We start from the raw sequence: 27,183 nt of genomic DNA on the forward strand, positions 1-27,183 counted from the left end.
AACCATCATCAACATCAGGAATTTTATTATTAAACTGATGTTTGAAAATACAGGTTTACACTTAAACTCAAATGAATAGAACAGGATGACGTCACTATTTGGTAACAGAGAGAATCAGAATAGACAACGGAAAAGCACAGACCGTAATACCCTCATCATCCACCAGCCCTAAAACAACACCACGGTCTATTGACACACACACACTGCATAAACTTACACTTGACAGGAAATGTACGTATGCGTTTGTGCATGTTTGGTGTGTTCTGGTGCCCTTTCAGGTTCTAATTTGAGGCTGTGTGGGACATTCAGCACAGCCAGTTCTCTCCCTTGCATGCATCCTTGCACACACAACAAACACTTACAAAGAGTATAAAATAAAAACTCTACAAAAACTAAGCAATCATGATGAAACAATAATGAGGACATTTAAAAAGAACAAAACACAGGTTATGAACCTTATCCACCCTGGTCCTGCATAACCCCCTCCCTCAAACCCTCTGCTCCCCTGTCAGGTATAAAAATAAAGATCTGGGACAGACTGTTACACCCCGACCTCCCCTGGACAGCTCTAGAAGTCGCCCTTAGGCACAGGTCTAGAATAAACGTACCCTCCCAAATCCACCTACATGGACTGTGACCCATTAAACAACCTTGGACAGTTCTGGAAGTCACAGATCTAGGATCAGCTTACCCTCCCCAAATCCTAACCGTTCCCTTTGCCCCTCTATCTCTTGCCCCTCTTGTTTCCCACCGGGGGCTTCTTGAGCTGCAGCAGTGGACCTCCAGTGCCGAAGCCCGTGGCGGGAGGGTTGGACACGCCAAACGTCAGGCCTGCAGACGCGTTGAGGCCGGGGCTACTGAAGTTAAACCCTGAACTACTGTTGCTTCCAAAACCTGGAGAGAAGGAGATAGGAGAAACAGAAGAGGACATGAGTTATTCAAATAATGAGTATGCTCACAGGGAGTGTGTGTGTCTGCTAAAACACCCTCCAGAGAGCTTGCACAAGGAGGTAAGGTGTGTGTGTGTACCTGCACTCAGGCTCCCTCCCGAGGGCTTGCTGGCAGAGGAGAAACCAAATGAGGAGCCCCCCGTCGCTACCCCCCCGAAACCTGGACCCCCACCAAACACTGCAGGGGAGAGAGATTGAGGGAGCCAAGCTTTAGGGACACACACTCACTATGCTGCTACTACATGAGGGAGAGCTTAGCTTCATGGACACACCACACACACACACACACACAACTACTGCAAGAGTGAGAGAAATAACAGTAGCTAAGCCTCTGTAATGGCTCTCACAAACGGTATAGTAGAAGTAACTGTCTCCAATGACGAGAGTAAAGCATAGAGACCCACTACATACCACAGCTACAGGCAGACTGTTTCAGCCCTAGATAGTGAAGAGCTTAACTCACACCACATACATTCCTAACACTGCCAACAGTCTTCCACACAGAGGGGGAGAAATGGAGGGAGGTTGCGAGTGAGAAAAGATACATAGTAGCGATGGATGAGGAAGAGGAAAAGACTAGATGTAAAAAGAGAGGTAGTACCTCCGAGACCTGAGGTGCCCAAGCTAGAGCCCACTCCCAAGGCAAAGGGGTTTCCCAAGCCAGTCCCCAGGGACACCTGGCTCCCTGAGACAGAGAGAGCACACAGCTTACTCCTCTGGACTAGAGAGTGTCCATTTGTGTGTGTGTTACTGAAGTCAAGTTCCCCCTCTCCTCTGCAACGTTCAGTAGTGATATAGGCTGTGTGTGTGTGTCCACAAGAGAGTGAACAGAGTAACATGTCAGGACCCCGTGGATCAGTGGTTCTGTATCACATTCCACCAGACTACGTCTAAGCCCAACCTCCTGTCTCACCCCAACACTAACCTTACTGCCACATCGAAGTTGTTCCCTTTGAGATAATCCCTACACATTTCTACAAATACATTAGCAACTGTGGATAGATTTTCACAGATAAAATGGTCAAACAAATGTGACTGTGGTAGAAACATGTCTGCTAGTTCCTTCACTCTGAACCTCCGTGCACCTGTATCGTTTCTCAAATTGGATTTTAGAGATGCAAACTCTGCTTGGTTTTTAGCATCATCCAAAAGTGTACTCATTAATTCTCTTAAATCCAATTGGGTGTTCAAAAATCAGTAATTTACCAGTCAAAAAGAAACAAAGACAAAGTCGCTCCTTTAAAACGGATTTATTGTCAATTTAAAGCAATACCACTTACATATAAACAGACACAGTTAAAGGACACAACCGATTGTTAATTCCTAGCCGCTATATTGCATTTCACAAGTCTTCCAAAACTATTCAAGATTCCAAGAGTGAAGGAACTAGCATGTGCTAGAAAAAAATGCATCGCAAAATTATTATTAATATATGTCTAGTTTCAAAAGGCACACAATATTATATAGTATCAGATATATGCATCATCGTCAACAACAAGCATTGGTTATATTTAGATTAAACACACCATTCTAAACAAAAGCACTCTGAACCAGAGTGAAGATGAGGGGTGTGTTCAGTGATGCGACACGTTCTGTACGTTGAAGACAGAAATGTAATGAATAGAGCTGATATGACTCCCTATTCTACAACACATTTCTATCTGAACGTTCTAGAACGTCACACCCTCCTGAACAGGCCACAGAATTGGCATCTGTGTTTTTGTCTGAAAATACACCTTCCCCAGCCAATACCAGTGTTCCACAAACATCCCAGCACTTCACTGGCTCCAACTAGCTATTCCTCTGAGTCTGAACACGGACGGACAGTCTCTCAGCCAGTCAGTCCAACCACAACTAGTAGTCATTTATTTATTTAAGTAGGCAAGCCAGTTAAGAACAAATTCTTATTTACAATGACGGCCTACCAAAAGGCCTCCTGCAGGGACGGGGGCTGGGATTAAAAAAACAAAAACTATCGGACCTTCTGACCTCATTGAACCCCTTCAAAAAGCCCCAAGACATTCATCATAGTCCTGTTAGCCAGCCCTGTCACATTAACAGGAGTTTGCTATGTAGAGCAGACCACGAGTTATAGAAACCAACCACAGAGTTCCAGAACTAATTTACGTGTTCCAGTTTCACAACTATTTAGCTACTCATTCTAGAACAATCAAAGTTTCAGTGGTTCTGGAATGCTAGCGTGAAATGGAGGACAGACGGGGCAGTCCAGAGCAGCAGTTGGTTAATCTCGGAGCACAAAATGGCCGACTCTGAATAGAGAAAAATACTGATTTTTGGCACTAATGATCCAACTGGCCTTCCCAAGGCAGTCGATACGAGCAGCACGTTCACTCGGTTTCTCCCCTGTAAAACTAGTGAGTGACGTAACACCGTAGCCCTTCTATTAAATAGAATGGATTATGGAACTAAAGAGAACTAGGTTCCATCTGTACAGATGGGCTGATGACGCACAGTCTCTCTGCCATCTATATCCTGGAGTGAGGTAGACCTGCATGGTAGACCACCTGCCAGTGTTAAGTAGTGTGTGTAGGAAATACTGATAAATCACAATCATTATCTTAGTCAAAAGGTTATTGTAGAATGCATAGTGATGAATTGAAAGTGATATGGACTGTCAGGTAGAAGTGGGTGTCTTGTCTGTGGTTAAAATGACTGTACAACGGTTATTACCGGCTGAGGCAGTCATTGTCCTGTCTACAATGCGGATACAGTCACACACACACACAGAGAAGCACACACCTGGCCACTAGCAACCAGAGCCTGCTGTTATTGCTATTACAACTAAAGACGCTGCCGCTGTTACAAAAAGGAATGCATATGTTCAACAGTTAAAATCTTTCACCGAAATTAAAACACCCTTTTGATGCAAGACCTGTGCAGTAAATGATCATATCTTCTTTAAACACTAAGCTATACACTGTCAGATCGTCTTGAACTTTTAAAATGTCATCCTGAAATATAGGTGAAGCATGTCAATCAAAGACAAAATGACAGATGCCGAGAAAACAGACAAATCATTACTCATTACATACAACCTAGTTGGGAAGGGAGATCTGCTGGTCTAAGGCTGGTGTGTGTGTGTGTGTGAGAGAGAATGAGTGTGTGTGATTTAAGTGCTTATCAAGACTGCTACCACACAGTGAAAGCTACATTACTGCTTTATGAAAACACACAGACACAACTGTGTCCTAATCTAAACCAGTTTGTTCAGGAAAATCCTAATAATAATTTATAAAAGGTTGAGACCCAATTTCCGAACTAAACCGATTTGGACAGTTGCGTCCTAATCGAAGACACAGAGCACACTCACTTGGAACCACCACGTTACACCATCCAGACTAAGTCCAGAGTAACTACCTATGATATTTTATTCAATAAAACCAAAAGCAGTTAAGCTTCACAAAAAAGCACCTTCAATAAATATAGATAATCAAGAACCCATTCAATATAAATTAAGCGACTGAACCCAAAGAGAATGTAGCCTCCACGTATTCAAAAGATTATAGTCTAGAGTGTCTGGGACAGATGAGAGCTGTGAATGAATACCCAGTGATACAAGTCCTGCCTTCCTTGTTTTTAGTCTCATTTCTAGTAATCTGAGCACTCTACACTTTTTCAATCATCTTAAAAAGCCACAGATTCACTGAGAAACTGTTAAATGCTTCTCTTATGGAGGGAGAGAGAGAGAGAGAGAGAGGGAGATGAAGGGAAAGCAGAGAGCCAAGTAATGGCCCCTGCTACGTTGATGAACAGGCAGTTCCAACACCACCGCAGAAAGATTGCTTTGGGTCTAATGCCTGTGAGGAAAAGGTCTTCTCACACGTATAGAGCAGAACCACTGGAGAAAGACAAACTGAACACGGTTTGGAACTTACTATGTTGCTTTTACATTCTCCTCTTTCTCCTTCCCTCCATTTCTCTCCCTCTTTCCAGAGAAAGAAAAGACAAACTAACCTAAAAGTTGGGCACTGGCTACATTTTTATTCTGTCCCACTTTCCTTCTCTCCCCCCTACATCTCTCTCCTCCCCCCTCTCTCTGTCAGACTGAGGGGTGGTAAGGTGAAAGGTCAAAGGTGAGGGGGTCAGGGTTCTAGAACTTGAAGGCGGAGGTCAGACCTGGGCCGGGCTGCTGCTGCTGGCTCAGCGTGGCTGCCATGGCGACCGCCGCGGCATTGGGGATGCTGCTGAAGGGGGCGGGGCCAGTGGTGATGCGTGGGGCACTCTGCCACTTCTTACTGGCCACCCGCTTGGACTCGAAGACGTCCGTGGAGTCCTCCAGGAAGGCCCGGCGGTATCCCAGGTACTGCTGCTTCAGGGTCTACAGATACCCCAGAGGAAGAACCTCAATCACTTCATTCAAAATACTCAATATTTATTTCTGTAACAAGGTGATTTCTTATAGAACAGTCAACAGTGATGTCTGTAGGACTTACCTTGACGTTCTCGTGTACTGACTGGAGCTGAGCAGCCAGAGCCACAAACGTCTGGTACAACTTCTGCATGGCCAGTGACAGATCTACACACAATATTCAGTGAAGAGACACAGAAACACACACAAAGACTATGAAGAAAGTCAAGAGTCTGTGTATGTATGCATGTATGCGTGTATGTATGTATGTATGTTACCCTGTGGTGTGATGTGTGATCCACTGCCCTGTGTAGTAAGGTGATTCTCCAGTTCCTCTATCTGCTGTCTGTACTGCTGCAACTGAACCTCAAACTGTTCCACTAAACACCGGAAATAACTACAGACAGAGAGAAAGAATGAGACAGGCTTGAATTTATTATGGCTAAAATGCAGTACATTCATCTGTGGTTAAAAATAAAAAAAGGGGTATGGTACATTATATATACACACACACAAAAGTATGCGGACACCCCTTTAAATGAGTGGATTCAGCTATTTCAGCCACACCCTTTGCTGACAGGTGCATCAAGCACACCGCCATGCAATCTTCATAGACAAACATTGGCAGTAGAATGGCCTTACTGAAGAGCTCTGTGACTTTCAACATGGCACCGTCATAGGATGACACCTTTCCAACAAGTCAGTTCATCAAATTTCTGGCCTGTTAGAGCTGCCTCGGTCAACTGTTAATTATGTGGAAACGCCTAGGAGCAGCAATGGCTTAGCCGCGAAGTGGTAGGCCACGAGCTCACAGAACGGGACAGCCAACTGCGGAAGCGTGTAAAAACCTGTCCTCGGTTGCAACACTCCCTACCGAGTTCCAAACTGCCTCTGGAAGCAACTTCAGCACAATAACTGTTTGTCGGGAGCTTCATGAAGATCACCATGCGCAATGCCAAGCATCGGCTGGAGTGGTGTAAAGCTTGTCGCTATTGGACTCTGGAGCAGAGGAAACGCGTTCTTTGGAGTGATGAATCATGCTTCACCATCTGGCAGTCCAACGGACAAATCTGGGTTTGGCGGAAGCCAGGAGAACGCTACCTGCCCTAATGCATAGTGCCAACTGTCATGCTTGGTGGAGGAGGAATAATGGTCTGGGGCTGTTTCCATGGTTCGGGCTAGGCCCCTTAGTTCCAGTGAAGGAAAATATTAACGCTATAATGTAATGACATTCTAGACGATTCTGTGCTTCCAACTTTGTGGCAACAGTTTGGGGAAGGCCCTTTTGTTTCACCATGACAATGTCAATGTGAACAAAGCGAGGTCCATACAGAAATGGTTTGTCGAGATTGGTGTGGAAGAACTTGACTGGCCTACACCGAGTCCTGACCTCAACCTCATCAAACACCTTTGGGATGAATTGGCGCTTTGACTGCGAGCCAGGCCTAATCACCCAACATCAGTACCCGACCTCACTAATGCTCTTGTGTCTGAATGGAAGCAAGACCCACAGCAATGTTCCAACATCTAGTAGAAAGCCTTCCCAGAAGAGTGGACCAACTCCATATTAATGCCCATGATTTTGGAACGAGATAGTCGACAAGCAGGTGTTCACATACTTTTGATCATGTAAGTTCAGGGGGATATAACAATGATGGTGATAGGAATACTCACTCATAGGGAGCTGTGTTGTCGTGCTGGAGTCCAGGGGGAGTCTTCTGAGTCCGCAGAGCTATGTCTGCATTCTTCAACTCCTAGACGAGGAGGGTTAGGAGAGAGGGACTATGACGTTCAGCAACAGTAAGGGCATGTGTATTTTGAGCCTTAATTCCTCAAAAGACAATGTCACATCAGCGTGTGTACCTGCGCAGTCTCCATCTTCAGTTTGTCTATAGCCAGGGCGTTTCTCTGTAGTCCCGAAGCGCTGACAGACAGCAGCTGTTTGAGACTCTTGATGTCGTCCTGAACCTTCAGCATGGCTTTAGATGACATCCTGCTGATCTCCTCGTGAACCTGCTTCTGCTCCTTCACAAACTTCCTACAGGACGGAGAACTCACACGTCAACACAATGCATCTTCATGACCAACGATGTGCAAACAGTACTGTTAGAGCCACACACACTAACATGGGGTGTAGTTGAAGAAAAGTAGTGATTTACGTACTGGAAGTTGTCTACATCCTGACAGATGACTGGAGGCAAATTTTCATCTTTCAAAGCTTTACTGTCTCTGAGAGTGAGAGGAAAGAAAAATAAACAGGGACAAGAGTCAGATATATGACCTATTATGATGACCATTATAAACAATTGGTCAAGAAATGACACTATGGATACTCATTGGTCCAGACAGCTGTCAGTCAGTAGGACTCACTGTGGGCTGGCCCCTGATGATTTGTCGTTTTTCTTCTCTGAGGAGGTGCTGAAGTCAACTCCTCCCAGTCCAAGGCTGGGGGCCGCTGACACCGCCGTGGAGGTAGAGGCCAGGGAACCTAACGTCAACCCCCCTGATCCGAGAGTGGTCTGGCCCAAACCTGAAAACATTAACACAAATAAACACACCGACACTCACAAACACAACCATGCCAATGTTAGTCTGACACCCATACAAACCTAAAGCAAACCCCAGTCCTCCAAGAGTGGACTGACTCAGACCTAAGATCAACACATAATCAAAAAGGTGTTAGTCACACACACACACGCGAGACAGATCATTCATTACCTCCAAATAAGGAATGTAGTGAAAAGACAGAGATAAGAGACAGAAATGGAAAAAGATAGGTGTGATGAGACTAGAAGTCGACCGATTATGATTTTTCAACGCCGATACTGATTATTGGAGGACCCAAAAAAGCTGATACCGATTAAAAATCGGCCCGATTTTATTTGTAATAATGACAATTACAACAATACTGAATGAACACTTATTTTAACTTAATATAATACATCAATAAAAATCTATTTAGCCTCAAATAAATAAATGAAACATGTTCAATTTGCTTTAAATAATGCAAAAACAAAGTTTGGAGAAGTAAAAGTGCAATATGTGCCATGTAAAAAAAGCTAACGTTTGAGTTCCTTGTTCAGAACATATGAAAGTTGGTTCCTTTTAACATGAGACTTCAATATTCCAAGGTAAGAGGATTTAGGTTGTAGTTAATATAGTATTTATAGGACTATTTCTATACCATTTGTATTTCATATACCTTTGACTATTGGATGTTCTTATAGGCAAATATAGTATTGCCAGTGTAACAGTACAGCTTCCGTCCCTCTCCTCACCCCTACCTGGGCTCGAACCAGGAACACAACGACAACAGCCACCCTCGAAGAAGCGTTATCCATCGCTCCACAAAAGCCGCAGCCCTTGCAGAGCAAGGGGAATAACTACTCCAAGTCTCAGCGCGAGTGACGTTAGAAACGCTATTAGCGTGTAGCCAGCCATTTCACATCGGTTACACCAGCCATTAGGCTGATAGGCTTGAAGTCATAAACAGCGCAGTGCTTGCGAAGAACTGCTGGCAAAACGCACGAAAGAGCTGTTTGAATGAATGCTTATGAGCCTGCTGCTGCCTACCATCGCTCAGTCAGACTGCTCTATCAAATCATAGACTTAATTATAACATAACACACAGATATACGAGCCTTAGGCCATTAATATGGTCAAATCCGGAAACTATCATTTCGAAAACAAAACGTTTATTATTTCAGTGAAACACGGAACCGTTCGGTATTTTATCTAACGGGTGGCATCCCTAAGTCTAAATATTCTTGTTACATTGCACAACCTTCAATGTTATGTCATAATTATGTAAAATTCTGTTGCATATACCCTGACTCGCAAGAGAAGTGACACGATTTCACCTGGTTAATATTGCCTGCTAACCTAGATTTATTTTAGCTAAATATGAAGGTTTCAAAATATATACTACTGTGTACTGATTTTAAGAAAGGCATTGGTGTTTATGGTTAGGTACAGTTGTCCAACGATTGTGCTTTTTTTTGCAAATGCGCTTTTGTTAAATCATCCCCCAGCGTTGCATTGATTATATGCAACGCAGGACACGCTATATAAACTAGTAATATCATCAACCACATGTAGTTATAACTAGTGATTATGATTGATTGCTTGTTTCTTGTAAGATAAGTTTAATGCTAGCTAGCAAATTACCTTGGCTTCGCGTAACAGGCAGTCTCCTCGTGGAGTGCAACGAGAGGCAGGTGGTTATAGCGTTGGACTCGTTAACTATAAGCTTGCCAGATTGGATCCCCCGAGCTGACAAGGTGAAAATCTGTCGTTCTGCCCCTGAACAAGGCAGTTAACCCACCGTTCCTAAGTCGTCATTGAAAATAAGAATGTGTTCTTTAACGTACTTGCCTAGTTAAATAAAGGTATATATAAAAAAAAATATTGAAAAAAAATCAGCGCCCAAAAATACCAATTGTTATGAAAACTTGAAATCGGCCATTCCGATCAATCGGTCAACCTCTAGATGAGACCCAGAGAGAGATGTGTGTAATTAACTAACCAGTAGGATCCATGCTGGATAACAGAGAGAGACAGAGATATTTAGTTAACTAACCAGTAGTAGCCATGTTAGAGAACATACTGGAACCCAGCGATAGACCTGTGGATGGGGCTGTACTTGCGGCCACACCCCCTAGGTTGAGAGAGAATCCTGTGGCTCCTTGCTGTGGCGCAGTGGAGGTGAGGACTGAGCCTAGTGTCAGTCCTGCCCCTGTGGGGGCTGAGGAGGCTGCAGTGAGGGAGAAGGGTTGGGCCGAGGCAGAGGGTTTATTGAAGGTCATACTGAAGCCCGTGGTAGGGGCTGTAGAGGCTGCTGGGGCACCTGGGAGAGACAGCAGGTAGAGCAGGGTTAAAGGTAGACTCAACCATACGACATCCTCACCCACAGGCATTAACAAATTAATCTGCCAAGACAGGGACTATTGTATCATCATGCGAAGGCACAGACTGGGATGAGCCAATGGTAGCAGTGGAGGTCTTGACTGATGTGGAGCTATATTGATAGTAAGCTCACCTAATGTAAGGCCGTGGGTGGGTGCAGGAGCACCATAACTACAATAGTCACCTACACCTATATGTATGTCTGTGTATTTCTTTGTGCTTGGTGGTAGGAAACATCAAGCATGAGGCAGGTCGCAGAGGGAAAGAGATCGACAGGCCATGTTGAAAACATGTGCGCCTACCTGAGGCAGGAGTGTTAAAGGAGAACCCCCCAGTAGGTTTTTGTGAGAATAGTGACCCGCCCAGGCCCAGAGAAGAGGTGGTGGTGGTGGAGGCTGGGGCTGTAGCACCCAGAGCTCCACCCAGAGTAAACCCACCTGTACCTGCTGCAGCTGGGGTACTAGAGAAAGGGGTGAGAGAAAAAGTGGGGGAGATAGAGGGAATAAGTACAAAACATTACATGACTTTGCAGTATGCCTTACCATATTTACAGACGTGCAATATCCGCTGTCACAATTACAATGTATATCTGCTGAATAAGAACAGTACGTAGCTATGACATAGAAAAGGCCGAAGTCTAAACCCCACACTGAATACAAACTTCTCTCTCATATAACACACACACACACACACACACACACATATATATATATATATATATAAAACAACTAGTTGACACACCCATAATATATTAGCAGTTTGACACACTTACATCAGAGCGCTGTTTGCATGATTACTTCTACATCGATATTTAGTTAGCTACAATACATCCTGGGTAACCCTCGCTGTATCGACATATCCGCGAGATAAAGCTAACGTACGTCAGCCGTACAATTCTTACCTGGCAGCGGCTCCAAACGAAAACCCTCCGCCAGCGTTGGTGGAACCAATAGACCCGGATCCGAAATTAAAGCCTGACATTTTTAAGCAACAACCAAGTTTCTAGTTAGTCAAACTTTATCTAACTGACTGTTCGATAGCTGTTAGCTAGCTTTGAAAGGCACGAACGCCCGCGTGCAGGCCAGTGTGACTGTGGCTACGAAGTCATGGTAACGTGAAAGAAAATAAAAACATACTATTCGGCGATTTAAACTCACAAGCTCAGTAACGTATACACATTTACAGCGATCTGAAAGGTAATTAATCCGTTATGCATATAGTTAAACAGCACTAAAATGTTAGCTTCCTTCTCAAAACTGTTTTTTCCGAATCCGCGCTTTACCCCCAATGTACTTTCCGGTTATTGTGGCCTGCTGGGATACTGGAGGACTTGGCAGATTGGACGGTCATATGGGGACATCTACCGATTGCTATCATGTTTTTGAAGAAGTAAAAATTCGCTTTAATTATTTGTCAGTTTGAGAACGGGTTTTAAATACATACATGTGTCACGATGGAACGATTACAGAATATGTGCAAATAGTAACAGGTGGTGGAGTAATGCCTAACAAGAATATACTCTATTTAGACTACTCTGAATTCGATGTCTGATGGATGGGTGAAACATTTCCCATAACGTCTGGAATCTGTACTACGTTTTAAAAAAAATGTATTATACAAAATACAAAGCAACAATTTACATTGTTACATCATACAAAACAGAACACATGTATTAACGACAAAATACTAAAACATACAAAAAAGATCAAGTAATAAAAGAATAAACAATCAAACAATGGAATCTGCACTACGTGGCGGTGAGGTAGAACGCCCATTGACGTCACCCAAGCGGGAAGCGCTGTAGTGGATAACGGGCTCCACTAGTTACCACAGTCACAAAGTCAAAAATGTCTATATCGTAAAAATTCATGAAAACAAAAATTTGATTTTTGGTGTTAATTTAAAGTTAGGGTTAGGCCTAATGTTAGTAGTGTGGTTAAGGTTAGGTTTAAAATCACATTTTAAGAAGATAATTTGTAGAAATGGGCGGGGTTTATTACTTTGTGGCTGTGGTGACTAGTGAAGACAGTGAATAACTAATAGCTAGCGAGCATCTACTGAAAAAAATACACAATCGTGAATACTCAACTAATGTCGGTACCAAAGTAAAACAAATAACGTCAGCTTGCCGCACCTTGATAATCGATGTGCGAGCCACATCACATGTCAACTGGTTGAATCGTTGCATGCACTGACAGCTGTCAGGGAAATGGAACATATCCGAACGCCTAAGGTAAGAAAGCTAGCTAGCGCCATTCACGTTACTGTTTTTTTGTTTAACGCCAGCAAAACATGTCAAATGCATATGATGTAGCTAGTTAACTAACTTTAGCTAGCTATAATAACTTGCTTTGCAATTACAACGTCTGGTGCGTTGACAATGGTGCCCTAAAAGCTAACGTTAGGCCTGACAGATACAGGGCCAGTTAATTAGATAGTTAGCTAGCTAACTTGTTAATATGCCCAGTCTTGTTTTGGTTCCAAGAGAAGCGGATGCTGCACGGCTGTATGAATGGCCATTACAATGGTTGTTTAGAATGGGCAAGTTGGCTCGCGCTTTGGGTGGTGATTTTAGAACTTGATAGAGAGAGAGAGCTTCAGGGAAGCCACTGTAGACGTTGCTAGTAATATAAAACAGTATAGGTGGAGACAACCGAGTAGGCTACACCATGAAGACAATCTTTTTTTTTTCTGTTGTTTTGACAACAGACTGTCTGATGTGTTGTGTGCCAGTGACCTGTTTTTCTCGCTAGCCGCCTCCTGCAGCTGCCTGTCCTCCTTGGCACAAACACGATATTAGATTTATTGTACCAGCTGGATGTTTCCAGATAATGCACTTAGTGTGACAGATCATGGGGCCACCACTACGCCAAATGAGCAAAGTGGATTATTTTTTTGTATTTATGCTATAGTCAGAATAATGAGCTAGTTATACAATGATTTGCTATACTGAGTGACAGACGTCATCACAGCCGCTGTTTTCACAAAACAGGCTCAAAGCTTTCATGTTGGTGGCACTGCAGTGAAGAGCCACCTCAAAGTCCTTTTGTATATTTTTTTTATCAGTGAAGTGGCACCTGAATGAGTGTGTCTGTTGAACTGGTACTTGTCATGTGTGTTTGTTTTGTTCAGGTGAAAGATGGTGGGTGTGGTCGCCTGCAAGGGTGTTACCCATCTGCAGTATTTTAGGCTCTGCCCCCCTGGACCCTGTTTGAACTCTTAATTAAAACATACAGACCGTCAACTCCTGAGATTTGCTGTGGCCTTGGGTCATGGGTGCACTAATCTGGATCATGCTGATATCTGAATCAAGGAAATAGGCCTTGGGACTGTGGAACTGCAATGCAGTTGGTGAACCGGACAGTCATCAGCTTGACTTCAGGCCCGTCATCAACCTTTTCTTTCCTCCTCTGTGTGTGTGTGTGTGTGTGTGTGTGTGTGTGTGTGTGTGTGTGTGTGTGTGTGTGTGTGTCAGTCTACACAAACACACACACTCTCTTCTGTTTGCTACCAGGCCTTGACTGAGCTGACTGATCGCCATCCTGTGGCGTTGCCTAGCACCACACTGGTTGCTGGGAAACAGAGAGAGACTCAAAGAGAGGGAGCGAGAATAGGCTAGCCTATTTGTTAATCACAGATTAGAATAGTGCGGATGAAGTATATTCAGTCAAGTGTTCTAAATGCCATTAAAGTGATACAACCTACAGGGTGTGAAGACAAAGGTGAGAGTTAAATTAAGTAGTTCTTCATCTTGTAACCACTGTCAACAGGAGTCAGTGAACCAGGAATGTGTATTTTTTTTTTTAAAGCGTCCAGAAATGATCAACTCTGGTTCGACAGACTCTGTCAATGTTCTACTGACATTCATGCTGTGGGAGTATTAGTGAGGACATGGTAATAGGACCAAAGGTTTTCACTACAAGTGTTTTTGTGCTTGGGTTTGAGTGGACAAGGGAAAGAGAGAGTCCAAATCTCTTTACATAATGTTGCAAGGAGACAGGTTTGACAGGTGTCACCGTAATCATAATTGTACCTGTGCAGGTGGAGCAGGTGCGTCTGTTGGAACGCTTCAGTAACAAGTCCACCAGCGGGACGCTGCACCTGACAGCCACACATCTCATCTTCGTGGAGAGCAATAACGCTGCCACCACCGCTGCACAGGAGATCTGGGTAAGAAGTACCTCTATTCTAATGGAATACAGAACACACCTCATATCACACAGCACTCTAAATTCTGAATGTAGGACTTGCTAATGCCGGACACACCCCATTACAGATTAGTGTTCATTAATATCATAGGTGTGTGTGGGTGGTGTGAGGAAGTAGGGCAGTGTGAGGTGTAGTCTGTCTAGCGGTGATAGTTCATGTTGAGACACCGTGGGAAATGGGTTCGGCCTTCCTCAAGTGACAACTGTTGCTACAGTAACCTGCTGGCCCAGCCTATTCTCAACATCGCCTTGGTAACCTGTTGGCAGTGCCAGGTGGAAAGGGAGGGGTGAGAGAGTAGGAATGAGGGAAGACAGTAAGCTCTTATTAGTCCTACTTGACTTGATAAATCAAACTTAATTTGTCACATGTGCCGAATACAACGTGTAGACCTTACCGTGGAATGCTTACTTACCTTAACCAACCATGCAGTTCAAGAAAGAGTTAAGAAAATGTTTACCAAATAAACTGAATTAAAAAGTAACACAATAAAATAACAATAACGAGGCTATACAGGGGGTACCGAGTCAATGTGCGGGTACAGGTTAGTCGAGGTAATTTGTACATGTCTGTATGGGTGAAGTGACTATGCATAGATAATAAACAGCGGGTAGCAGCAGTGCAAAACAAACTGTCTATGACTTGGGTGACTGGAGTCTTTGACTATTTTTGGGGCTTTCCTCTGACACCGCCTAGTATATAGGTCCTGGATGGCAGGAAGCTTGGCCCCAGTGATGTACTGGGCCGTAGGCACTACCCTCTGTAGCGCCTTAGTCAGCTGTTGAATCGGGTAGGCTAGTTAGTGCTGACTGGGTTGGAGTCTGGAACAGAAATCTGTAAACCGTGTAGCTCCAGGGTTCACAGTTGGAGTCGGATCTCTTAACAAAGACACTGCTGCCAGGCTTCCTACACACTTCCTTCCTCTTCCGACTGCTGAGCAAGGGGAAAAGTGTGTGTCAATTTGGTAGCTAGCACTCAGTCAGAGAGTCCGAGTATGTGTAGCAAGGCAAAATTTGCCTCCAGGGCATAACTATTCAAGAGATGCTAAGACTTTGTCTTAGGCTTGGGCGGTGTCCAGATTGTCAACTTCATACCGGGCTATTCGGTAGTACCGGTACTGAATACAAGGGGCGCTATTGTAACCCGAAGGTTAGCAATGCTAATAAGTACATGTAAAATCCCATAAACAGTGCTAACTAAATATTAATGACCGCATTGGGAACATTGTATACAGTCTCTGACCTAAATTATTTGCAGGACAAACATCCCAGCTCATAAAGTTATACAAGTAACTCCAAAATGCTACTCAGTTTGCTGCACGCGCAAAACAAGGCTCTTGATCCAGAGGGGATTCTTCTATTACCAGGCTAACCACTTACAGTGGATGTTCCACTAAAAGTTTGGGGATTATGCTGCGGGACTTAGAGGTAATTTGTGGTTTAGTACGGTACCCTGTGTCACCACTTCATTGCTCCAGACCAGCGCAAGGGGGAGTTGGAGTGCTGATTATGCTTTTGGGTCCTACGGTGTCTTTAACTGACAATGAATGGGCGACATAAACCTAAATAGAAACTGATAATTGTGCACGACTTCAGTATCACTTACTAATACTGTTTATTATGTTAGGATTATTTTGCTCTTACTGTAGCCCACTCCCGACCGGTCATGTTGTACAGCGCCTAAGTGGCGCAACGATCTAAGACTCTGCATAGCAGTGCAAGCTGTGTTGCTACAGATGCTGGTTCAATACCCGTGCCCACCTCGACTGGGAGACCCATGAGATGACTGTAGGTTTTTGGTTTCTCTCCCTCTAAAAACCAAAATAAATCATTCAAAATAATAAACTGCCTTTATTAACAAATTAATAACAATGTCTCACCCTATTTTCAAGAATGGCCTTTATCTCGCACATTTTACACAAGGCTCAAGGCACGAGGGCAAGGGTGCGCTGCAGAGAAGATGGACCTAGCCCATGAGAAAGGGGTGGTGGACCCCCGCCCCACTGGGTAGCACAGAGCAACACTTTAAGGGGGATTGCACTAATAATGGCGCTAACTAGGGAATCGTTCCCGCTGTTCTTAGTGCCCGTCTGCAAGTTCAAACTAAAATAATGTAACTAATAATGTCATCTTTATGCTTTCATTTATAAAATAATGATAAAAATATCCTACAATCCTCTATATTTAATTATTGAAGGAGAGTCACATTATTTTTTTTGCTATACTGCAGGCCTACCATAGGCGACATGAGTCTCACTAGTGTTGAGTAATGTGCTGTTAAAAGTGGTGGTCTTATTTATTTAAAGAGTACATTGAAGTTCCATCCTAACGGAAACAGAGGGATTTTTGTTTTTCTTGGATTAGAAACACCATAATATTAATCAAATTAATTAGGGTTTCTCTTCATTTGACTATTTTCTACATTGTAGAAAAGTAGTGAATATATTACAACTATGTAAATTTACTAGGACAGCCTACTCCTTCCTCTCTGTCTAATTGAACCCCGGTCTCCCGCGTGCCTGCATGACACAGGGATTCTTTAGCTAAATAGCCCAGTACTGTAGGCTACTCCCGGCCGTCACGTTGTACAGCGCCATATTTTCCGAGCTATCCTAACGGAAACCCAGAGGGTTTTTCATTTTTCTTAGGATAGAAACACCATTTCTTTATCAGCCCCTTACACTATGTTTTTACAAAAAAAAGGTTTTAAATTCTGTAGTACAGCCGCTATAAAATGCTTCTCAAAGATGCCCTTTGGTGGTCAAAGTAGCACTAACTAGCATTAATGGTACCAGTGGTTCACACTTAAATAACGTGCCATAGAATTCTGCGTCACCGTGCAAGCTGTGCTGCAGTACCCTGCATCTTTTAAAGGAGGTACCGCTGTAACTAGATGGCTCACAAGCTACTAAATGAACAAACCAAATGAACAACTACAGAGCATTTAGCACATCTTTAGACAGTTAACTTAATAGTTATGAGTTTTTATAAGACATTTTTAGTTTAAATTCCATACTGTAGCTAAGTCACCTAGATCACCTGGCTGCACAACAGTGGGTAACTCACAAGGCCATGGTCTCTCGTCATTGTGTGCTTGTAAACAAACACCATGTGACTGGCGAATAGCGTCAAGCTTCATAATGAAAAAATTATGTGGTGAAATGGTGAAATGAAGAACGCAATCTTCTTTATCTCCTAATGTACAGCACAATTTGACTGCAGGTATTTACTTAAATGTAGCTACAAACGTTCACATTTATAAAAATAAAAAAACGTCTCAAATAGTTAAGGGTATTGAAAATCTATTTATATTTTCAAATAACCCGGTATACGGTATATCGCCCAAACTTACTGTCTGACTCATTGCTCTCTCTCTCTGTCTCTCTCTCTCTCTGTCTCTCTCTCTGTCTCTCTCTCTGTCTCTCTCTCTCTGTCTCTGTCTCTCTCTCTGTCTCTCTCTGTGTCTCTCTGTCTCTCTGTCTCGTCTGTCTCTATCTCTCTATCTCTCTATCTCTCTCTCCCGCTCTCTCTCTGTCTCTCTCTCCCGCTCTCTCTCTCTCTCTCTCTGTCTCTCTCTCTCACACACTTAGTGTTGGAATGCTGATGAATGCGCATTTTAATTATGTCCCAGGGTTGGAGTCACTATAGGGTTGTTGGTTATCTAATATGGTGATGGGCTGATTTAAATATGCTTATTTGGTGCATTGTCCTTTCATGCTCTCTGTTTTGATGGTCATGAAAAGGCTTTAATGAATTGGTAACCTCATTCACACACTCCTGGCAGATAGAAAAAGGTGATGAGGTATGATTGCAATGAGCGTGTGTGTGAGTGCACATTATCTCCCTGTGTCCTTTATGTGTGTTTAAATGTTTTGATAGAGTGAAAGAAAACGGTCTCTACCTTCTAGATTAAGATTACTTTATTTGTCTGTTTTACAAAAGGTTAAACCGAAATTTGAGTTTCGCTTTTATCCCAACCCCTCTAAAAGACACACTCACATAGGTTGGAGCAGGGGACTGCTACACTGGGTGCCCATGAACCAGTTGTTGTGGAGGTTGAAATGCCTTGCTTAAGGGCACAATGGCAGGACATCTAGGATTTGATACCAGCGACCCTCCGATTGCCAGCTCACTTCCCAACATATTTTTCCAGTCAGACCCGGGATTCGAACTGGAAACCTCCGGTGGCTGGCTTTTAACTGCTAAGTTACCTGCTGCCCCTACAGTATGTCCTGTGGTGTCATATTAAGGAAAGGTGTCATGACTGTTTTGTGTTCCCCTCCAGATCCTGCACCACCACATAGCGTCAGTGGAGAAGCTGTCGTTGACCACCAGCGGTTGTCCTCTGGTCATCCAGTGTCGTAACTTCAGAGTGGTCCACTTTGTGGTCCAGAGAGAGAGAGACTGTCACGACATCTACAGCTCACTGCTCAGATTGCTACGACCAGGTACCTACTGTACCTGAGCGTGTGTGTGTTTCAGTTAGGGCTGTGACGGTGATGGTTATTGGTCAGCTAAATGACCGTGGTCACCGTTTTAAAATCGTTAGAATAGCATTTTTATAAAAAATAAAAAATGTAAGACGCACCTCTGCTCCTGACTGCATGTGCTGCTGCTGGAGGGAGGGGGGTGTTGCCGAGGCAACCAAAGACTTGTTTGCCACAACACCTTGCTTGTTTCAGCAAGGAGCAACAGTTTCATCACGTTGTAAAGAGTCCATGTTACCGCGGAAATGGACTCAACCGCAAGAATGACCTGCCGTCCTGTCTTCAGTCAGCAGTTCATTCCACCCCCCCAAAAAACAAAAACTAAACGGTTATGACTGTTTATTTTAATGAGTCTTCATTCATAATCGTTGGTTAGATGATTATAAGGTAATTGTGCCCGCCTACTTTGAGTGTGCAGGACGGTTGAGTTGAGTGAAGTTTCTAAAGAATGTTGACATTTGCTCTCTCCCTCTTCTCCATCTCTGTCTCCCTCCCTAGTATCCTATGATGAGCTCTATGCGTTCTCCTACAACCCCAAGCAAAACGAGCAGCAGAGAGAGGAAGGCTGGCAGCTCATCGATCTGGGGGCAGAGTTTGAGAGGATGGGCGTACCCTGTGACCGATGGCAGCTCACTGACGTCAACAGGGACTACAAGGTGGGCAGAGCGTTCCAATAGGATTCAGGATGTAATGGAATAAGATTGGTTCAGTATTTGACAACAAATCCCATGTTTCCTGTTGTAGATATGTGAGACGTATCCCAGGGACCTGTATGTGCCCATTACAGCCAGTAAGCCCATCATCGTCGGCAGCTCCAAGTTCAGGAGCAAAGGACGCTTCCCTGTCCTCACATACTTCTACCAGGAGAAGAAGGTAACACCTTACCCCACCCTACCCATCTTCACCCTTACCATAACTTATTCTAAAATGTATTAAGTAGTTTTTTGTGTGTTTTTTTCAATCTACACACAATACCCCATAATGAAAAAGAAAAACAGGTTTGTGGATTTTTTTTAGCAAATCTATTAAAAAGAAAAAAATGAAACAATTTACATAAGTATTCTGACCTTATTCTCAGTACTTTGTTGAAGCATCTTTGGCAGCGATTACTTCCTCAAGTCTTCTTGGGTATGACGCTACAAGCTTGGCACACCTGTATTTGGGGAGTTTCTCCCATTCTCTGCAGATCCTCAAGTTCTTTCAGGTTGGATAGGGAGCGTCACAGCACAGCTTTTTTCTGGTCTTTTCAGAGATGTTCAAGTCCAGCCTCTGGCTTGGCCACTCAAGGACATTCAGAGACTTGTCCCGAAGCCACTCCTGCGTTGTCTTGGCTGTGTGCTTAGGGTCGTTGTCTTGTTGGAAGGTGAACCTTTACCCCAGTCTGAGGTCTTGAGCGCACTGGAGCAGGTTTTCATCAAGGATTTCTCTGTAATTTGCTCTGTTCATCTTTCCCTCGATCCTGACTAGTTTCCCAGTCCCTGCTGCTGAAAAACATCCCCACAGCATGATGCTGCCACCACCATGCTTCATCGTAGGGATGGTGCCAGGTTTTCTCCAGAAGTGACGCTTGGCATGCAGGCCAAAGAGTTCAATCTTGGTTTCATCAGACCAGAGAATCTTGTTTCTCATGGTCAGAGTCCTTCAATGCCTTCTGGCAACTCCAACCGGGCTGTCATGTGCTTTTTTTCTGAGGAGTGGCTTCCGCCTGGCCGCTCTACCATAAAGGCCTGATTGGTGGAGTGCTGCAGAGATGGTTGTCCTTCTGGAAGGTTCTCCCATCTCCACAGAGGATCTCTGGAGCTCTGTCAGAGTGACCATCGGATTCTTGGTCACCTCCCTGACCAAGGCCCTTCTCCCCCGATTGCTCCGTTTGGCCGGGGCGGCCAGCTCTAGGAAGTGTCATGGTGGTTCCAAACTTCTTCCATTTAAGAATGATTGGAGGGGCCTCCAATCCTTCTTGGTCTAAGGCACTGCATCACAGTGCTAGCTGTGCCACCAGGGATTCTGGGTTCGAGCCCAGGCCCTGTCGCAGCCGGCTGCTACCGGGAGGCCCATTGGGCGGCGCAAATTGGCCCAGCGTTGTCCGGCAGGGACATCCTTGTGTCATTCCTGACATTTAATCCTAGTAAAAATTCCCTGTCTTAGGTCAGTTAGGATCACCACTTTATTTTAAGAATGTGAAATGCCAGAATAATAGTAGAGTGACTTTATTTCAGCTTTTATTTATTTCATCACATTCCCAGTGGGTCAGAAGTTTACATACACTCAATTAGTATTTGGTAGCATTGCCTTTTTAAATTGTTTAACTTGGGTCAAATGTTTCGGGTAGCCTTGCACAAGCTTCCCACAAGAAGTTGGGTGAATTTTGGCCCATTCCTCCTGACAGAGGTGGTGTAACTGAGTCAGGTTTGTAGGCCTCCTTGCTCACATGCTTTTTCTGTTCTGCTCACAAATGTTCTATAGGATGAGGTTTTGTGATGGTCCCTCCAATACCTTGACTTTGTTGTCCATAAGCCATTTTCCACAAATTTGGAAGTTTGCTTGCGGTCATTGTCCATTTGGAAGACCCATTTGTGACCAAACTTCCTAATACTGATGTCTTGATGTTGCTTCATGTTGCCATCTATTTGGTGAAGTGCACCAGTCCCTCCTGCAGCAAAGCACTGCAGCAAAGCACCCCCACAACATGATACTGCCATCCCCGTGCTGCACGGTTGGGATGGGGTTCTTTGGCTTGCAAGCCTCCCCTTTTTCCTCCAAACATAACTATGGATATTATGGCCAAACAGTTCTATTTTTGATTCATCAGACCAGAGGACATTTCTCCAAAAAGTATGATCTTTGTCCCCATGTGCAGTTGCAAACCGTAGTCTGGCTTTTTTATGGCGGTTTTGGAGCAGTGGCTTCTTCCTTGCTGAGCGGACTTTCAGGTTATGTCGATATAGGACTCGTTTTACTGTGGATATAGATACTTTTGTACCTGTTTCCTCCAGCATCTTCACAAGATCCTTTGCTGTTATTCTGGGATTGATTTGCACTTTTCGCACCAAAGTACGTTAATCTCTAGGACACAGAATGCGTCTCCTTCCTGAGCGGTATGATGGCTGCGTGGTCCAATGGTGTTTATACTTGCGTACTCTTGTTTGTACAGATGAACATGGTACCTTCAGGCATTTGGAAATTGCTCCCAAGGATGAACCAGACTTGTGGAGGTCTACAAAAATTTTTGCGGAGGTCTTGGCTGATTTTCTTTTGATTCTCCCATGATGTCCAGCAAAGAGGCACTGCGTTTGAATGTAGGCCAAATTATGTAAATTAGCCTATCAGAAGCTTCTAAAGCCATGACATCATTTTCTGGAATTTTCCAAGCTCTTTAAAGGCACAGTCAACTTAGCGTATGTAAACTTCTGACCCACTGGAATTGTGAAACAGTAAAAAAATCTGTCTGTAAACAATTGTTGGAAAAATGACTTGTCATGCACAAAGTAGATGTCCTAACCGACTTGCCAAAACTATAGTTTGTTAACAAGAAATTTGTGGAGTGGTTGAAAAACGAGTTTTAATGTCTCCAACCTAAGTGTGTGTAAACTTCCGACTTCAACTGTATATAGACAGGTGTGTGCCTTTCCAAATCATGTCCAATTTAATCTAGCACAGGTGGACACCAATGAAGTTGTAGAAACATCTCAAGGATGATCAATGGAAACAGGATGCACCTGAGCTCAATTGAGTCTCATAGCAAAGGGTCTGAATACTTATGCATATAAGGTTTTTCAGGGCCTCCCAAGTGGCACAGTGGCCACTAGAGATTCTGGGTTCAAGTCCAGGCTCTGTCGCAGCGACTGGGAGAGAACCATGGGGTGGCGCACAATTGGCTCAGCGTAATCCGGGTTAGGGATGGGTTTGACCGGCAGGGATGTTCGTGTCCCGAACATGGCGGGCCAGGCACATTGCTCTTGACCTTCGCCTCTCCTGAGTTCGTAAGGGAGTTGCAGTGATGAGACGATTGTAACTATCAATTGGATACCACGAAATTGGAGAGAAAAAGGGGTAAATAAATAAGGTATTTCAGCTTTTATTTGTAGTACATTTTCAAAAATGTCTAAAAACCTGTTTTTGCTTTGTTATTATGGGATATTGTGTGTAGTATTTATTTATTTTTAATAAAAAAAAATTAAAGCATTTTAGAATAAGGCTGTAACGTAACAAAATGTGGAATAAGTCAAGGGGTCTGAATACTTTCTGAATGCAGTGTATACCCTACTCATCTTCACCCTAAACATATAACACCTATCTGCTTTTATTTGGCCCCCCAAGTTCTTTTATTGTTGAGAATTTTAATCAGTCCCAAGTGATTTTAATTTAAGTAATCTGTTCCCAAGTATTCCCACACATAATGGAGATACATTTGTATACAATCATGTAAGGTTTGAAATGATTATGTGCTAGTTGAATATTATCTGTTTGGGCTTCTTTCGGTCAATTTACAGTCTACAAATGATTTTATAATTATGTTCAGGCACCCCGACCATCTGCTCAAGGAATAATCTGTACACAGTGAATCTAGTTGATGATCCCTACCCTAACATTTTACCACTGATCACAACACCAGTCATAATCTAAACCTAATCTGTACTGTAACTTTTACCATTTCACCCCAACACAATATTCCCAACCGAACAAGTCTCTGTAAATCGTCCGGTTAGGTGTATGGGGCCCAATCCCTGTTTTCTGTGCTCGTCCCTGTCCCCTGCAGGCAGCAGTGTGTCGGTGCAGCCAGCCTCTCTCTGGGTTCAGTGCACGATGCTTGGAGGACGAGAGCATGTTGCAGGCCATCAGCAAGGCCAATCACAACAGCCGATTTGTCTACGTCATGGATACCAGGCCCAAGGTACCTAATCGCAACGCCGTTAGCAAGCTCTTCCCAAAGAATGTGGACATTCTCAGTCCATTCCTTCATTCTTTTGTTTATCGCCCTCCCTCTCTGCAGTTGAATGCCATGGCCAACAGAGCAGCAGGTAAAGGCTATGAGAATGAAGATAACTACTCCAACATCCGCTTCCAGTTTGTGGGGATCGAGAACATCCACGTGATGAGGACCAGCCTACAGAAACTCCTGGAAGGTCAGGCGGGCACACTCACTCACACCACACATGCACTACACCCACATGCACTACACCCACATGCACTACACCCGCATGCGCTATTTATTTCACCCCTTCCATCTCTCTCTGCCTGTCTCAGTGGTGGGAAGTCGTTTTCTGTCGGTAAATGACTACCTGCTGGGCTTGGAGAGCTGTGGTTGGCTACGGCACGTCAAAGCTGTGGTAGATGCAGCCATCTTCCTCACCAAGGTAAGGCCATGTCCTTTCTCCAATCACTTTTTTCTTTCCACTTCAGTTTAGTCACACTGTGATTGCAGACAGTTAGGGGTATAAACGTTAATTTGGGATCCTTAACGTTTTAAGAAAAATCCCAAACCGAAAAACAATGTAGCAGTGCAGTTATCACACAACATGATTTTGCGTGTTATATCCTAACTAGACTATATGCTATATAGGTCTGGGGAAAGTTGTCATTTAAATAAAGCCAGAGCGGAAGAGGTGAACTTGAGGCTACTTTGGTGAATTTGCGAGGAATGCAAAACAGATTACCAAGACACATGCGCACCTCTCTCCCTCACGCTGGCTCGCCTGGGGGCGTATTCATTCTGCCGATTCTGTTGCAAAATTATTCTTAAACAGAAGAAAACGGGGAGGGACCTACCTGCATTTGTCTGTAGAAACTCTAGTTTTAGTTGAAAAACGCTTCTCAACTGTTAGAGCAGTGTCATGATCATGATGCCAGTGTGTGTTCAGTCTTCCGTCTGTTGCGTGTAGAATATCCTAGCCTATTCATTGATAATAGGCCCTGCTTTACTGAAGTTGCGAGACATTGCAAGGAAATAAATAGTGAGATACAGCATCCCGTTGCGATATACAGCTTTTGACTGCCTATAGATGGGCCTAGTGCACGGTTCTGTCTGTCTGCCTGCCTGGTGGCTGACCTGACTATGCTGTGCCCCTCCCCTCGATATCCGTCCCTCGCTAGCTCGCTATGAAAGATGCAAGTGTTTGTGTTTCGTGGAAGTACGGCAACTACTCAGTCTCCTCTGTTCCAAAAATACTGAATCTTTAGGAGTTGATTCTGAGCGGAATCTAATCTTGGCATTCAGAAATGGGAGTCAACACCGGGAGTCGACGTGCTGCTGAGGAATCAATTATTTTGGAGTCGACTCTCCAGCATTTTTCTAATTTGTCACATGAAGCAGGTAGCCTAGCACTTAGAGCATTGGGCCAGTAACCAAAAGGTCACCTGTTTCTAATACCCTAATCCTGACTATGTACAACACATTTTACTGCACCTTTCTGGTGTGTGTGACAATTAAAACATTGTATTTAAAAAAATATAATTTATTTACAAGTTATGATAATGGCAATGGTAGTGATTTAACTTCAGTCCCCCTCCCCCATAGGCAGTGACCGTAGAAGGAGCCAGTGTGTTGGTCCACTGTTCAGACGGCTGGGATCGGACAGCCCAGGTCTGCTCTCTGGGAGCTCTGCTCATGGACCCCTACTACCGCACCATCAAAGGCTTCATGGTAAGTGTGTGTGTGTGTGTGTGTGTGTGCTACTGCACCATCAAACAACTTCCCTATGCCTGTAGAGGAAGGAAACATGTCATGAGAAACTCTGCTCTCTCTGTGTTTCAGGTCCTCATAGAGAAAGACTGGATCTCATTTGGACACAAGTTTGCAGACAGGTGTGACCAGTTGGATGGAGACCCCAAGGAGGTGTCCCCCGTCTTCACACAGTTCCTGGAGTGTGTGTGGCAGCTCACCGAGCAGTTTCCCCAGGTGTGTGTGTGTGTGTGCAGGCATCTGGTGTTTCCAGTATACTCACCACATAGCAGCCATCACAGTGGAAGAGTGAGGAATGATTGTGGTGATGATGATGATACCTACTCTTCCTCAGGCGTTTGAGTTCAGTGAGTGGCTGCTGCTGCAGATCCATGAACATGTTCACTCCTGTCAGTACGGAAACTTCCTGGCTAACAACCAGAGACTGAGAGAAGAGCTGCAGTGAGTAAACCACAAACATGCACGCTTTCCATCTCTCTCCCACTCACTCACTCAGTCTTCTCTCTCTCTCCTGCCAGACTTGGAGACAGGACTCACTCTCTGTGGGCGTTTCTGTTAAGAGAGCAGCAGAACTACCTAAACCCTGCCTACTGCCCCACCTACGCAGACGCACACCCCGTCCTAGAACCCTCCACCCTGCCCTGCCACTTCAAGTAAGAACTAGTCCTTTACCTCCTCTCTTTCTCTCCTTCCCTCATCCACTCTACTCTAAGAATATCCTTTCTCTATCCTTTCCTCATCTTCCTAATCTCGGTTTCACTCCACACTACTTTGTCCCACCTGGACAAAAGGAACACTTATGTGAGGATGCTGTTAATTGACTACAGTTCAGCGGTCAACACCCTAGTGCCCTCCAAGCTCATCACTAAGCTAAGGACCCTGGTATTAAACACCTTCTGCAACAACATATCCGCCACGCTGACCCTCAACAAAGGGGCCCCTCAGGGGTACGTGCTTAGTCCCCTCCTGTTCACCCATGACTGTGTGGCCGAGCACGACTCCAACACCATCATTAAGTTTGCAGATGGTGGTAGGCCTGATCACCGACGACGATAAGACAGCCTACAGGGAGGAGGTCAGAGACCTGGCAGTGTGGTGCCAGAACAACAACCTGATCGTGGACTATAGGAAATGGAGGGCAGAGCACGCCCCCATCCACATAGACGGGGCTGTTGTGGGACAGGTCTAGAGCTTCAAGTTCCTCTGTGTCCACATCACTAAGGAATTATCATGGTCCACACATCAACATAGTCGTGAAGAGGGCAGGACCACGCCCCTCGGATTTGGCATGGGCCCTCGGATACTCAAAGTTCTACAGCTGCACCATTGGGATCATCTTGACTGACTGCATCACCACTTGGTATTGTAACTGTTTGGCATCCGACCGCAAGATGCTACAGAGGGTAGTGCGTACGGCCCAGTACATCACTAGGGCTGAGCTCCCTGCCATACAGGTCCTCTATACAAGGCGGTGTCAGAGGGTAGTGCGTACAGCCCAGTACATCACTAGGGCGGAGCTCCCTGCCATACAGGTCCTCTATACAGGGCGGTGTCAGAGGGTAGTGCGTACAGCCCAGTACATCACTAG

General features: G+C 44.4%; 2 protein-coding genes across 11 annotated transcripts in view; one reads left to right on the forward strand and one right to left on the reverse strand.

The window, feature by feature from the left end:
* Positions 1-12,002, reverse strand: LOC109909929 (nucleoporin p58/p45). Of its 10 annotated transcripts, none has more exons than XM_020509013.2 (14): positions 11,126-11,793; positions 10,527-10,684; positions 9,899-10,165; positions 7,929-7,970; positions 7,690-7,849; positions 7,483-7,548; positions 7,183-7,357; positions 6,994-7,073; positions 5,598-5,716; positions 5,405-5,487; positions 5,088-5,289; positions 1,552-1,635; positions 1,030-1,128; positions 1-894 (listed from the first exon to the last, which is right to left on the reverse strand). In XM_020509013.2, the coding sequence occupies exons 1-14, from the start codon at positions 11,203-11,205 to the stop codon at positions 725-727; spliced, it is 1,785 nt and encodes a 594-aa protein (XP_020364602.1). In that variant the 5' UTR covers positions 11,206-11,793; the 3' UTR covers positions 1-724. The 10 variants fall into 10 exon arrangements, with proteins under 10 accessions (XP_020364602.1, XP_020364605.1, XP_020364604.1 ...); XM_020509016.2 differs by having other exon boundaries at positions 10,662-10,684; positions 11,126-11,239; XM_020509015.2 differs by lacking the exon at positions 1,552-1,635 and having other exon boundaries at positions 11,126-11,574.
* The window catches only part of LOC109909930 (myotubularin-related protein 6), a 24,299-nt gene continuing 8,208 nt past the window's right edge, over positions 11,093-27,183 (forward strand). The window contains exons 1-12 of the mRNA XM_020509019.2: positions 11,093-12,457; positions 14,266-14,394; positions 18,715-18,877; positions 19,415-19,572; positions 19,661-19,789; positions 23,673-23,807; positions 23,907-24,039; positions 24,161-24,270; positions 25,431-25,556; positions 25,668-25,811; positions 25,930-26,036; positions 26,114-26,248. Of these exons, the coding sequence (XP_020364608.1) occupies positions 12,434-12,457; positions 14,266-14,394; positions 18,715-18,877; positions 19,415-19,572; positions 19,661-19,789; positions 23,673-23,807; positions 23,907-24,039; positions 24,161-24,270; positions 25,431-25,556; positions 25,668-25,811; positions 25,930-26,036; positions 26,114-26,248 (1,493 nt within the window). The 5' untranslated portion in view covers positions 11,093-12,433. The remainder of the gene's footprint in view (positions 12,458-14,265; positions 14,395-18,714; positions 18,878-19,414; positions 19,573-19,660; positions 19,790-23,672; positions 23,808-23,906; positions 24,040-24,160; positions 24,271-25,430; positions 25,557-25,667; positions 25,812-25,929; positions 26,037-26,113; positions 26,249-27,183) is intronic.

This window comes from Oncorhynchus kisutch, linkage group LG18 (assembly GCF_002021735.2).
Source record: "Oncorhynchus kisutch isolate 150728-3 linkage group LG18, Okis_V2, whole genome shotgun sequence".
NCBI classification, from domain to species: Eukaryota; Metazoa; Chordata; class Actinopteri; order Salmoniformes; family Salmonidae; genus Oncorhynchus; species Oncorhynchus kisutch.